This window comes from Hetaerina americana, unplaced genomic scaffold (assembly GCF_022747635.1).
Source record: "Hetaerina americana unplaced genomic scaffold, ioHetAmer1.1.p SCAF_40, whole genome shotgun sequence".
Taxonomy (NCBI): domain Eukaryota; kingdom Metazoa; phylum Arthropoda; class Insecta; order Odonata; family Calopterygidae; genus Hetaerina; species Hetaerina americana.
Genome location: NW_027286986.1, coordinates 3511993 through 3525935, shown reverse-complemented (window position 1 = coordinate 3525935; position 13943 = coordinate 3511993). Strand labels below are relative to the sequence as shown.

Sequence of the window (13943 nt, the reverse complement as noted above, 5' to 3'; positions counted from 1 at the left end):
TGGCTTTCAAAGTTACTGTTGCGGCATCTCCTGCAGTTTCTTTGGAATTTAGTTTAATGAAAACTATAAGGCCTAGCAAAAGTGTTCTAGCTGACACGCATGACAGGATGAAATCAATATAAATACATATATATATATATACACACACACACACACACATATATACACACACACACACGCACACACGCGCACACGCGCACACACACACATATATATATGTTAACCGAGCCTAAAAACTGATATTATCTTGTAAAAGTGGACCTGTGTTAAAAATTATGGTATAAAATATCCAGTGTCTAAGTAATAAACTTGCAGGTCTTGAAGCTGTGGCCACAAGTGAAAAACCTGACATTATCTGTATATGTGAACATTGGTTAAAAGACATATCTGTGACAATACCAGGTTATGTAATTGGTGATGCATATTGCCGTCAGAATCATCAGCATGGTGGTGTGGTTATTTATGTCAAAGATAGCTTAGTTTTTAATACTTTATCACGAGATATAAGGAAGCTTATTGACGAATTAACGTTTGAATGTTCGGCTGTGAGACTCAAAATGGTTGACCGTGATTTGGTTGTTTTGGTCATATATATAGTACGTCTCCCTTGGCTAGTTTCGGGTCATTTCTTGAAAAACTCGAGAGTTTACTGTATACAATAACTTATCACTCGTCCAGACCCTCAATCATACTAACTGGTGACCTTAATTGTAACCTATTGGTTGATGGTAGAGACCAAAGACTACTTTTGCAAGTTTTTGACTCCTATAACATGAAACCACAAGTGAGTTCCCCTACTAGGATTACAGACAAAAGTAAATCACTATGAGACAATGTCTTCACTGATTACCCCGTCAGCAGATCTGAAACAAAAGTGTTTGATACAGCAGTGTCTGACCACTCTGCAATTATGTCTACTTTTTATCTATGTAAAAATGTTTCATCATCAAGTGCTTTCAAATATCAGAGGTACTTCAGTGAGTCGAATGTTAATTACTTTCGTGTGTTGCTAAACCAACATAACTGGCTGGGGACACTTCAGATGGCCACTGTTCATGAAAATTTTGAAGTCTTGTACAGTTACTTCATACATTATCTAAACCTTGCTTTTCCTTACGAGCCAGTGAAAATCAGGAGTGGTAACATGAAAAGTTGGCTCGTGCCTGAAATCCGCATTATGTCAAAAAAATTGAAAACAATGTACTTACATATAGAATCTTCATGTGACAGTAAAACATATCAACACTACTCCCAGCAAAGAAGAGGGTACAGGTATCTAATAAAACAGGCAAAAAAAGAGTATAATGATCGGCCGATTATGAATGCCTCCAATTTCTCAAAAATAGCATGGGAACTCATAAAAAGCAACAGCAACCTAAATTCCACGACATTGCCTCTCCAGGTAAATGATAACTTTGGCAACATAATCTCTGAACCAGGTAAAATATCTAATGCTTTTAACAAAGCTTTTCTCTCTCTGCCAAATTGCCCTCATCCTGTGCCTCTTGGGCCCATGCCATCCAATAGAGTAACTTATACATCAATGTACCTTAAACCCGGCAATGAGAGTGAATTACGCCTTTATCTTAATAAGATAAGGGAAAAAGAAATCTGCTGACATTGATGGAGTGTCTGGCAAGTTATTAAAAGACTGTGGTGACCTTATTCTAGCACCACTACTAATGCTGGTGAACCAGTCCTTAGCTGAGGGCATTCATCCGACTACCCTTAAAATGGCCAAGGTCTTACCTGTCTACAAGAACAAGGGGGACCGAAATGATTTAAATAATTACAGACCCAGTTCTATAATTTCACTATTTGGTAAAATCCTAGAGTGTGTTTTCTGTAAAAGATTGTTAGAATTTCTTGAAAATCAAAATGTGCTATCTGAAAACCAGTTTGGATTCCGAAAGGGGAAGTCAACAAATCTTGCTCTTTTCGAAGCGGTAAATTTTATAATTCAAGAAATTGACTCTAAATGTAAGGTCCTGGGCATTTTCTATGACTTGAGCAAAGCATTTGATGCTGTTGATCACGGTAAGCTGATCTCAAAATGTGAGCTATTGGGCATTAGGGGTGTGGCATTAAGCTGGTTGAAGTCCTATCTTGCTAATCGGCACCAAAGGGTGGCCTACGAAAGTGATGGGAATATTTACCTCTCCAATCCCTTGGAGGTCAACAGAGGGGTTCCCCAGGGGTCAGTGCTTGGCCCAGTATTATTTTTGATCTTTATTAATGATCTTCATGGGCAGCTGCAGATCAATGGTACAAAAAAATGTGTTATGCATGCTGATGATGTGAGTGTAATGACATCCAGTAAAAATTTATGTGAACTGGCTGTGGCTGGTGACCTGTTGCTGAAATGTATGTCTACATGGTGCAAGGGAAACAGTTTGCTCCTTAATGTTGAAAAAACTCAAGCAATGGTCTTCTCGTCTTCACACAGCATAATTGACACTAACTCTTTAACAACATATGGTAGTAACTTAAACACAGTAAATTATTTTAAGTTCCCAGGAATCCATATAGATAGTAACTTGAAATGGAATCTCCATGTTCTGAACCTAATTAAAAAATTAAATTCTGTGTTCTACTTACTATCTATATTAAAACACTCTGTGAGCCAAAATGTACTGATGACATTATATTAAGGATTATTCCACTCAAGAATTTCATATGGAATTGTATTCTGGGGTCTAGCCTCTCCCCTTCTCAGCATTCTGAAGTTACAGAAAATGATGGCGAGAGTTATGTGTAATGAAGAATATTATGCTCACTGTCAACCTCTTTTTAAAAGGTTAAAATTGTTAACTGTACCTGGTGTATATATTTATCAATATGTAATACTTGTTAAATTGCATAGCGCTGACTTTGAAACAAATAACAGCATCCACTTATATAATACGAGACAAAACTACAACCTACATGTGAGGTCAACTAATTTAACCTTGGCCACAAATGGCCCCAAGTCTATGAGTATAAAACTATATAATAATCTAGCTGAATGTATAAAAAGAGAAGGACGTGTACATGTGTTTAAGAAAATGGTTCGTGAATTGCTCATTGAAAAGTGTTATTATAGTGCCAAAGAATACCTGAGGCCTAATTTATAAATTTGTAGCATTTTATAATTTTGTAATATTCTTAATTTTGTAATAATTTCTATTTTTGTAAATCTTGTACTTGACAAATCCTATGCACTTGCCAGTATTATTACTATGCACTGTGTCTCTTGGACGAATAAATATCATATATATGTATATATGTATATGTATATATGTATGTATATATGTATGTATATATGTATGTATATATGTATATATATGTATGTATGTGTGTGTGTATATATATATATATATATATATATATATATATATATACATATATATATATATACACACACACACATATATATATATATATATATATATATATATACACACATTCAAACACGAAATCCCGCCAAACGGCAAATAAATACTCATATATACAGAAACAGACATAAGGAAAAGGGATAGGAACACATATAAAGGACGAACACAATAAAGGTGGGGAAGGCGGAATCGAACGGATCACAAGAGTAAAAATATTTCCTTGACCGGGACTCGAACCTCGGATCTTTCCACTTGCCGGGCGGATGCTCTTAACCACTTGAACTATCGAGGAAACATAATTTACCCTGAGATCCGTGGGTCTAATATGTCGCCAAGCGCCCCGATTCTTTAGCCAAGAGATGGCGACAGGGGACTGTTTCACCCACCAAAGGAGAAATAGACAATACACAAGAGGAAAGGACAGTGGTTTTTTAGAATTCATACAACATCATACAGGAAAGGAACAGTGCGTCTCGTGGCACGCATAGCCAGAAGAAAGAGATGAGCCACATTGGCCAAATACACATTCAAACACGAAATCCCGCCAAACGGCGAATAAATACTCATATATACAGAAACAGACATAAGGAAAAGGGATAGGAACACATATAAAGGACGAACACAATAAAGGTGGGGAAGGCGGAATCGAACGGATCACAAGAGTAAAAATATTTCCTTGACCGGGACTCGAACCTCGGATCTTCGGGTACAAGAATCGGGGCGCTTGGCGACATATTAGACCCACGGATCTCAGGGTAAATTACGTTTCCTCGATAGCTCAAGTGGTTAAGAGCATCCGCCCGGCAAGTGGAAAGATCCGAGGTTCGAGTCCCGGTCAAGGAAATATTTTTACTCTTGTGATCCGTTCGATTCCGCCTTCCCCACCTTTATTGTGTTCGTCCTTTATATGTGTTCCTATCCCTTTTCCTTATGTCTGTTTCTGTATATATGAGTATATATATATATATATATATATATATATATATATATATATATATATATATATATATATATATATATATATATATACATACATACATATATACACATACATACATACATATATATATATATATATATATATATATATATATATATATATATATATATATATATATATGTATATAAATGAGGGCCATTTTGAATTTAGATGAAGAATAAACAAAAGAAGTTGTTATTCTTACCCTCAGGCTAATCGCAGAGAATCATCCAGAGAATCCAAAAAAGAAATTTGAACAAACCACAATGACAGGAGGCTGATATATGCAATGTACCGAAACCTGGTGGTACTGATTAGAGAATCATCCAGAGAATCCAAAAAAGAAATTTGAACAAACCACAATGACAGGAGGCTGATATATGCAATGTACAGAAACCTGGTGGTACTGATTAATGTGGTGGAAGCAGGGAAGATACTAAAATAAGAAAAGGTATGGCTGCTCATTACTGCCATTGGTATTAAATGTGCACATTGAGAAGACAACAATTAATGAGATCAATAGAAGGATAAGGACGTAGCATACAAGTTCAAGGCGAAAGTGAAAATATGCTGCAGCTGGCAGATGGCATTGCTATACTTTCAGAGAAGAAAGAAGACCCTCTATGGATACTAGTCGATGTGGAGAAGAGAATGAAAAAGTAAAAGTTCCAAGTATTTTACTCTGAAGGGTTCCATTTATTCTTCCTGGAACACTCTTTTATGATTTTCTGTAACTTATCTATCACTGTCTCTCTGAAAGGAAATTCTGAAGGAAACTCAATACAGAAGGAACATTTTTCCTGAAGGCCATTCATTGAGTAAATTTTACTGTTAAATTAAAAAACACTAAATTAAAAGATGAAAGGTAGTTTATAGGTCTAGAAACTTACCCAATATGCACGAACATGTATGAGAGGAACCTCCAAGCTTCTTGCCGTTTTCTGGGATTGTATATTAATAACTGAGCAACGGGACCACTTGGAGTTGATGTTCCCATCACAACGACATCCCAGACGAAGGTCACAATCTATAAAGAAAATGAAATACATGCAACAGTTATTTTTCTATTTTTTCATTTATTCATATCAGATATTTTTCATGGCATATATAATTATAAATGTAAAAGCTAAAGACTGTCTTATCTTTAACCTCCTCACCACACCTCGATGCAACTGACGAGAAGCATGCAAACTGCAGGAGGATTGCACGAGTACTCTTCCTCATACAATCCATCAAGTTCATCAGGAGAAAGACCTGCTTGAAGGCCATACGTTGTAGGTTGGATGGCTGGCCTACGTCTACGAGGTACTGTGTAATGGATGTATTTGTTAAAATACATCCTCAAACTGCCGTGCATTTCCCCACTCATGGCCTGCAGAAGGATTTCACAAAGAAGCATTGTCCAAAATGTTAAAAGATACACAAATTAATATTATTAAACATTCACAAAAAACAGAATCATACCATTTCTACAAATTCTTCACGTGAGAGGACACCATCCTGATCATGATCGGCCTTTTGCAATATTTTTACAGCAACTTTTTCAGGTATATCATGATCATAGGCAATATTCTGAAGAACATTGCGAAATTCGTTGAGGGATATGAATCCATCTCTATCACGATCATACTGCAACATTAAAGGCGAGATAATTGTCAAATAGTATTATTAAATATACAATATACACAAAACTCGGGTTGATGGAAAATTGAAAGACAAAAGTCATATTTTATGCAAGAAACTATTCTGTAAAGTGATTAAACATCGTATTTAATATCAACAAGCAAGGGTTGAATTGACTATAGACATTTATCCAGGGAAGAACTTTCTCAATAAGGCTAACAGAGGATGAATGACAATAACTCCATTTTTAATTATTTGGAAATATAAAATATTTATAAGGCCAATTTACGATCCCATACGCTAACCATATATTTTGATGATAGCTTTATCAGCTGGCACCACACATTAAAATTATTCGGGAGATTAACGAGATGGATAGGAAGAACTGTAAATCTTATTTTAGTTTATCTTTAGACTCAGTTTTTACACGAAATCTACGATCTAATTCTTCAGTGAACATACCTTGTTGAAAACTGTGCGCCAGTGCTAAAAAATGAAAAGTGCGACGATTAGAGCGAAATATAGGACCAATGACAAATTCGATTAAAATTGCGTGAACTCTTTCCTTTATTGTTGATCACCTCCATAATTTCAATTCATCCACAATGATAAACACGAAAATACCCCATACTATGAACAATTATCTGAATTCACTTACTGACAGAGTGGGCTGTAGCTGGATGTTGGTTTGTACTCTTGTAGGTTGTTGCCGTTGTTGTCTTAATTGCTCTGAAGACATAGCTTTTGGGGAGATTACTTACGATAGCACTCGAACAAAATTACAATTATTTTACTTCTGAATTCCTGGCATGCCAACTCACATTAGCTGCTGTGAATTGAGCGGCTCCCTTCTTCCTTTCGGGTTGCGAAAAGCGACTGATATCAAGGTTTCATTACTGCCACTCCCATTTTCTTTTGGTATCATATCTCAGAAAGTATCTCAAAGAGGGATGAGTTAGAGGTTCTCACAGGTGTCGGCAAGGTGCAATGAAACAGAAGCGCCAGGAACGTCACTAGAAGCAGTCCCCTTCCACTCTCACAGACAACCGCTAATAGTGATAGATTCACGTTCAAGATCACGGCGACGAATCGGCGCGTTAGCATTACGGTTTTTCCACCACACCTGCGAATGAGGGTTTTTTGTCAGTTTAACTTGAAGGATTTTAAACTCATTCGCCGGCTGCAGGCTAGTTTATGTTATCCCAGGATGTTGATATGAGCACTTCTTCCTTTTGTCGTACAAAAAATGTAAAAGACACTGCATATATTGTAGGCGACGTATAGTACCAACTGGAAATTTTGCGCGGCAATGTAGGTAGACTTATTTTGCTCTGCATCTGAGGCGACTGCATTATCGTACCGTATGGTAGACAGTCACAGTTTTGAAGACAGTTGAACCGTTATTACCACGAAGTTCCTGAGGTGTTGGGAAGCGGACTCGGGCATAAACTAATCATATATGTAAGGTGTTATCATGAAAATATCAATCAAATAAGGAATTAAAATAGGTATTGACGCTTAGAATTGCTAATAATTAAGACCCAGACAATAATTAATGACAATTTGCGAAATAGCTTTGAAGAAAAATTCTCATAAATGATGAAACCATATCGACATTAGCTTCACCCTTAACTTGATCTCCTCCATTTCATGCTCTGCGAGGGACTTACAATAAAAGTCTATGCCTTCTGTTGTAAAACATACTCTGGCATAATTGCTTTAGTTCAAAGAACGTGGCTTTCTCTAAGTACAATTAGCCTCTGATCGATTACACCCTGAATTGACTAAAACTTTTAAACTTATTATTCATCTGAAGAACTGTTACTTTAATCTTTTATTTACATATCTATAATAAATTTATGGAATTTTCAGGATGTAAATGATATGGCAATAAAAGCCCCTTTTAAAAGTGATTTCAAAGTTAACAATATTATAATCTATCTTGGGAGCCATTTCATAAGCAAATAGTTCATTTTGGTATCAACTTGGACACTTCGGCGGATTGAAATCTTGGATGGGGGAAGAGATTACTCACTAATAATTAAATATCTTCCCTTACACTTCGTTATGTCTTTTAGTGTTATTTGTTTAGGATTCCATCTATATTATATAGTTGTTACATATATCTTTCTAATATGGTGATAAAAGAACCTCCCTTGAATGTTTGCATTTTGTCTTTTAACTATTAAAATTGCTTTTTAGTAGTTAGGTGTTAAGAGCCCATTTTTTTAGTCTTTAGGAGGGTATTATCTGTGGACATGAGTCAGATGCTAAGGATTTGTTTAACAAGTTATGCATCTAATGTTAATTCTAAGCTATGTTATTCTGCCCATGTTTCAATAGTTGGCAATTTCTTTCTCCCATCTTGGCTGGCCTTTGACCTCCCAATCACTCTGGTATGACCTTTTATTTAATCTTTTCAACTAAATATCTGAGCCCTCTTTTCCCTTCCTGTTTGTGAAGTTATTAAATATTGTTTTGCTACTTCAAGGTGCCAAGATCACCAGGTCATCTGAAAAGACTAGGAATCTAAGTCCATTCTGATTTTGCTGCCCTTGGACTTGTGTCTGCTTCTGGCCTCTCTTTTGTCAAGGGCTTTTCTCTATTCTCTGATGATCTTTTCTAAAAAGCAATTGAAAAGAATTGATGATTTCAATCTTAATTATCCTTGTCTGATGCTAATTTCTGACATCTCCCCAAGAAACTCAACCTTTGATTAGGTATCAGTCAGATTAGACATCCGTGATTATGTTCCTAGTCTTATTGTCTAGCCCGAGTTTTTCCAGTATGTTTTAAAAGGCTTTCTATGGAAGTCATAGGCTTTATTGAAGTCTATGAAAGTTATCACAAGGCCTTCCTTTCTTAGATTGTCAAGCTTGGTTAAAGTCTTAAGGTTGAGTTGCTGCTTATTGCATGACTGCCCCTTTCTGAAACCTCCTTGGTAATCTCAAAGTTGTGGCTCAACTCTGTTCAAGAGAACTTTTGATAGGAATTTTGTCACAGAGAAGAGCTTTACTCTCTGTAATTGCATAGATCTGTTATGGAACCCTCCCCGTGTTGGGGGTGTATGAGGACTGATTTCCAGTCACCTTCGTTTTTCATCATGTTTTCAAGGATATTTTGTTAGAGTTTGAATTTAGGTACAGTATACATTCTTCCATATCTCTGCCACAGTGGAATTCCCATCAGAGGTTTCATTGCTCTTCCAACCCTGTGATGAGTTTGCACACTTTGTCTTGGCTGGATAGTTTGGTCTTAATGTTACAGTACTCTTCCAAAGGTCTCGGTGGCTGGTTTACAGTTTGTCAAATTACTTGGTGAGTAGAATCGAAATCTCAAGATTGTTTTGGACGATGTCTCACTTTCTTAAAGTGTATGCTTGGGACATCATCACATTTGCTGAAATACTGTGTGGAGGTGTTGTCGTAGCTCTTTTAGTTATTCTTTTTAAAGTTGATGTCCTGAAGCTGTGTTATTAAATATTACCACGAGACATTTCTCATTTTTTTTCTTGTCAGGTGACACCGAGTTATAAACTGCTCTCTGTTCTTTGTGAGCAGCAGTTGAGCCATGCTTTCTTTAACTGTTGTTCACACTTGACCATCTTACATCTATGTGTCTCGTCTTTTGTGGACTAAATATTTTTTTGATATATACAACTGATCCAACATAAAGGTTTGGATCACTGATGACATTAGTCAAATGCCACAGGATCTTACAAATTTTTCCGTTGATTGAGAACTCTCCAAGGACCAAGGGCTTATCCCTGAGTATTAAATGAAAAAAAATAACACTATGGAAATATTCTGAAAGAGGCTAAGCAGGATTTTGATAACACTTACTTTTGCTGCCAATGGTCGGAATTAAATTTGGAGCATTGTAAATGGAATCATAACATTGGCAATGACTCCCCCCCCCTACATTGCAGGATGCAAATGGCAAGGATATTGATGAATTGACTGAACTTGTCACTTTAATTATTCACCATTTATTCTATTCTTACACTCCAGTATATTAACATACTAACACTCTAAGTAATCAGAACTCTTTTTTTCTTTCCCCCAATTCAGTCAGTGAATTCAAATCTGGAATACATTATTCAGCTTAGTCACCGCAGGTGTGGATTAGATTACCACTCATGTAATACTCTCCTTTTATCTGCAGATTCTGTATCCCTTGTTATATTTCACATTTAAGTCTTTCCAGTTAAGCACATACTGATGCCCTAAATCTCTTGAAGTTATTTTTGCCATTAAGAGGAAGCTGACTCAAATAAGATGTACTGTGGACCAATTGATTTTCAATCAGGGTAGCTAAAACCTGTTGTATTGTAATGATACTTAAGTGCTCATCAAATCTGTAACAGAATTTAGTGCATAGTGTACTAATATGACAATTTTATGCTCCTTTTATTTAAAACATATTCTGGGGCTCATCTCCAATGATAGTCAGATTCTACAAATTACAGAAATAGGGAGCTCAATTGCTGGCTTTTGCTGCGTATAGTGCAGCACCTCTCAGTTCCATGTTAGAAAGTCACTGCATCCTTCCATTTCAATGTGCTTCAAGTCTTGCCCTAGTGCTGCATATTAAGTCAATCTCTAAGGAGTTCTTAAAAGAATGTGTGCAATAAATTTACATAGAGTTGCAACACCCTTTACCAGAACTATGTGCGTACTAAAGCAGCTTTCTAGAGACCAAAAACTCTGAGTTTGCACATTTACAGGGTATGGCAGGATACCTTGCCGATTTGAAGGAAATTCTCAATGAAAATCAGCCAAATATGCCGCTGCACCCCTTATAACAAGCTGCCATCTAATCTAAAAGCATCAAATTCAAGTTCATTCAAATTGTAACTTTTACTGTTTCCCCACTCTTATCATTTAAAAGATCAATGTTCCGAGACACTTCTATTTGATGGATTGCCCAAATCTTGTGCTGTCTAATTTGCTTGTGATTATTTGATGACTAAAAAAAAACCTGGAAATCTGTTTGATTGGTGACTGTAGGGCTCATCTGGCTAGAGCATGCAATGAGAAATGCACATGCTTAATTTGGGCTTGTGGAAAATTGGAGACCTAAGAAAACTGATTGATGTCGAGCCTACAAATAGCTTTGCCTCCTGAAGCTCAATGTAGGCCATCTAAAACCATTACGCAGGTATTAATTATATCTGTGGCCATATTAATGATGGCTACACATAGTTGCTATGTATTGAATGGCCAGCGAACAAATTCCAAGGTAACATTGACAACAAACATTACCATAGCTTAAATATCCGCTAGAGAAAAATGCAACTCAAAGTAAGAGAAAAAATCACTTGGTTATTACACAACTGCCCAACTCTCATTCTGAAGGTTCAGTACAGATTGATTTGCCAGCTGACCTTATTTTTGAAGTTCATGGTGTCTTTAAATATCCCCTGGAAATTTTTGCATCTGAAATTGCAAGGTATGGAGCGGCATGTTTTTAAGTTATTATTATATTTAATAGAATTTATTTCCATGGGTGCTATTAGCTCACTAGCTATTTCATTGATTCAAGTTCAGTAAGGTATTGTATTTCTAGTATTTAAGACTTTGGGTTAGTGAAATTTCTTCTCTTTAAATAATCATGGGGATTGTCTTGAGGAATTCATTTCAATTTATTAGAGAGGGACTGGTGCAGCATACCTATGTAAACTAAGCTCAGTAAACTTTTTGCGAGTGGAATTATTGCTGATAGAAATAACTTGTCAGTGTCACAATTATATTTGTACAAAGGTTAAGACTGTACTTATTATTATTACGAGTAAGGTACCAGTCAAGGTATGGTGGACCTACTATAAACTGCATACCTAAGTACATCAAATTCATCATCACCCATGTTCATAACATCTTTAGAATGCTCCACATGACTCAATCAGAATAATTTGGCGATTAGCTTTAAGGGATGGGTTCCTAGTAGGCATATATATATATATAGTGTAAATATATATATGCCTGCACACACAATGTACACCAATATAGCCCTAGCGAACAAAAGCACAGAAAAAAGAAACTCACTCATATTACAAGTTTTCAGTGGCGATAACCACCTTTCTCAAGGGAGAGAAAGAACTGAGGAAAAGGTTTCAAAAGGAGAGGAGAACATCCAGTGTCCTCTTCTCAGTCATAAGTTTTATATATATTTTTTTAAGGTAATCTACCGGTTAAGGTAGGTTTTTGGATGGACACAACTACCAAACAAACATTTTATTTTATATAATAAATATGAAACTCCAATAGCCGTAAACAGTTTACCTTTCTAAACAAAGTAAAAATGAAATTAGTTGGCTAGCGCCACAAGTCAAGAAGGGGTAAAAGGTAAAAAAGGATAATGAGGTAGGTAAAAGGGGTAAAAGGTAAAAAAGGAGAGGATAAGAAAGGTGAATACGAAACATTTTATTACTCCTAGTAAAACACAAAATCCATCATCCTACTCTATGTCAGGTCCCTCTTCATCTCTGAGTACTTTCTTTCTCCCTTCATCCCGTCCAACAACCCTATCTTGTTCCTTCCCTTTCCTCTTTTGCCCAACATTCTCCCCTCTATCACAGTATTCAACATCCCACTACCGGTCAGTACACCCTTCATCCACTTTTCCTGCCTCCATAGGATTTCTCCCAACAAACCCCTCTCTTCGCCCACCATACCAAGTACTTCCTCGTTTGTTTTCTTCTTGGTCCATTTCACCTTCTCCATTCTTCTCCACACCCACATTACAAAAGCCTCCAGTCTAAGTCTATCCTCCTGCTTCAATGACCACGTTTCCGCGCCGTACATGGCTACGCTCCATATCAAAGTTTTTACGAGAATATGAAAATCACACATTTCACAATGCAAGCCTGTATTCGTCATGAACACAATGTATAAGCAAATTGAGTAAATTTGTGATTGCATGAACTTTAGACACCCTGAAAACTCTAATTTATGGACTCACACAATTTTCATAACCCTGGAAATCACTTCATTTTTACAATAGGTTGTCCATAGAAATTAATGCCATGAGGATTTCAAATATATATTCCTGAAACCAGAAATTTACATAAAATCTCACCACCCTACAGATATATCAAGTCAGTTTCTGTAGTATTTATTCCAAGGTTTAATTCATATCAATGTTTTCATCTTCATATTATGTACAATGGATCATTGAAAGAAATTTTTACTAATAAAACGGTTATTAAGCTGACTGCATCAATTTTTAAAATGACCATCAGACTAGTTATCTTCTGGTGCAATAATCTGAACTGCTTGAAACATAATGCTTTGATTTTTTCCCAATGTAAAAATAGTTTTAAATCAATTTAAATGACCCAGCAGTTGTAGATTGATCTTAGAAACATGTCATCTCATTGTAATATTGATTAATATAACTTAAAATGGTTGAAAAAATACTGAAAATATAGGAAAGCTGGAAATTCTGTAGGAAGTATTTGTGAATACATGAAAGAAGCCTTTAAGTCTTACTTCAAAATTTTTCAGTTAGGCCTTTTTTATTTAAATGTATTATATCTGATTGTATTAAAAATTTGTATGTAATACTTATTCTTTTATAATCCTGTGAAATATTTCAATTATAAGACTTGACAACACATTTGATAATATTTTCTACCAACCTCAATTTTACACATTTTTACATTGGTCTTTTCATGAATGTAAATTTGATAATGGCATGAACTTTAGCAAGGGAGTTGGCCATTCTGCTCTCTTGGCTACAAATAGATGCAAAAGCTGATACACACAGACATGCCTGCCTGCCTAAGAAACATTCATAAACACTGACAAAACATTATCCACACTGACATTGTGGAAAATGTCACCACTAAACATGAACTACCACTTTCCCCAAGTATTCCGGAATAATAAGTCAACAAACAATTATAAAAATATTTATTCAATAAACATTTCATTAATTCCAATGAAAATTTATTACATGGTGTTTTA

At 35.9% G+C, this 13943-nt stretch overlaps 1 protein-coding gene across 1 annotated transcript in view; it reads right to left on the bottom strand.

The window, feature by feature from the left end:
• The window catches only part of rho-4 (rhomboid-4), a 28483-nt gene extending 21519 nt beyond the window's left edge, over positions 1 to 6964 (bottom strand). The window contains exons 1-5 of the mRNA XM_071591040.1: positions 6635 to 6964; positions 6439 to 6462; positions 5818 to 5982; positions 5516 to 5725; positions 5244 to 5380 (exon numbers count right to left, since the gene is read on the bottom strand). Coding sequence (XP_071447141.1) covers positions 5244 to 5380; positions 5516 to 5725; positions 5818 to 5982; positions 6439 to 6462; positions 6635 to 6715 — 617 coding nt within the window. The 5' untranslated portion in view covers positions 6716 to 6964. The remainder of the gene's footprint in view (positions 1 to 5243; positions 5381 to 5515; positions 5726 to 5817; positions 5983 to 6438; positions 6463 to 6634) is intronic.
• Between the last annotated feature and the right edge of the window lie 6979 nt (positions 6965 to 13943).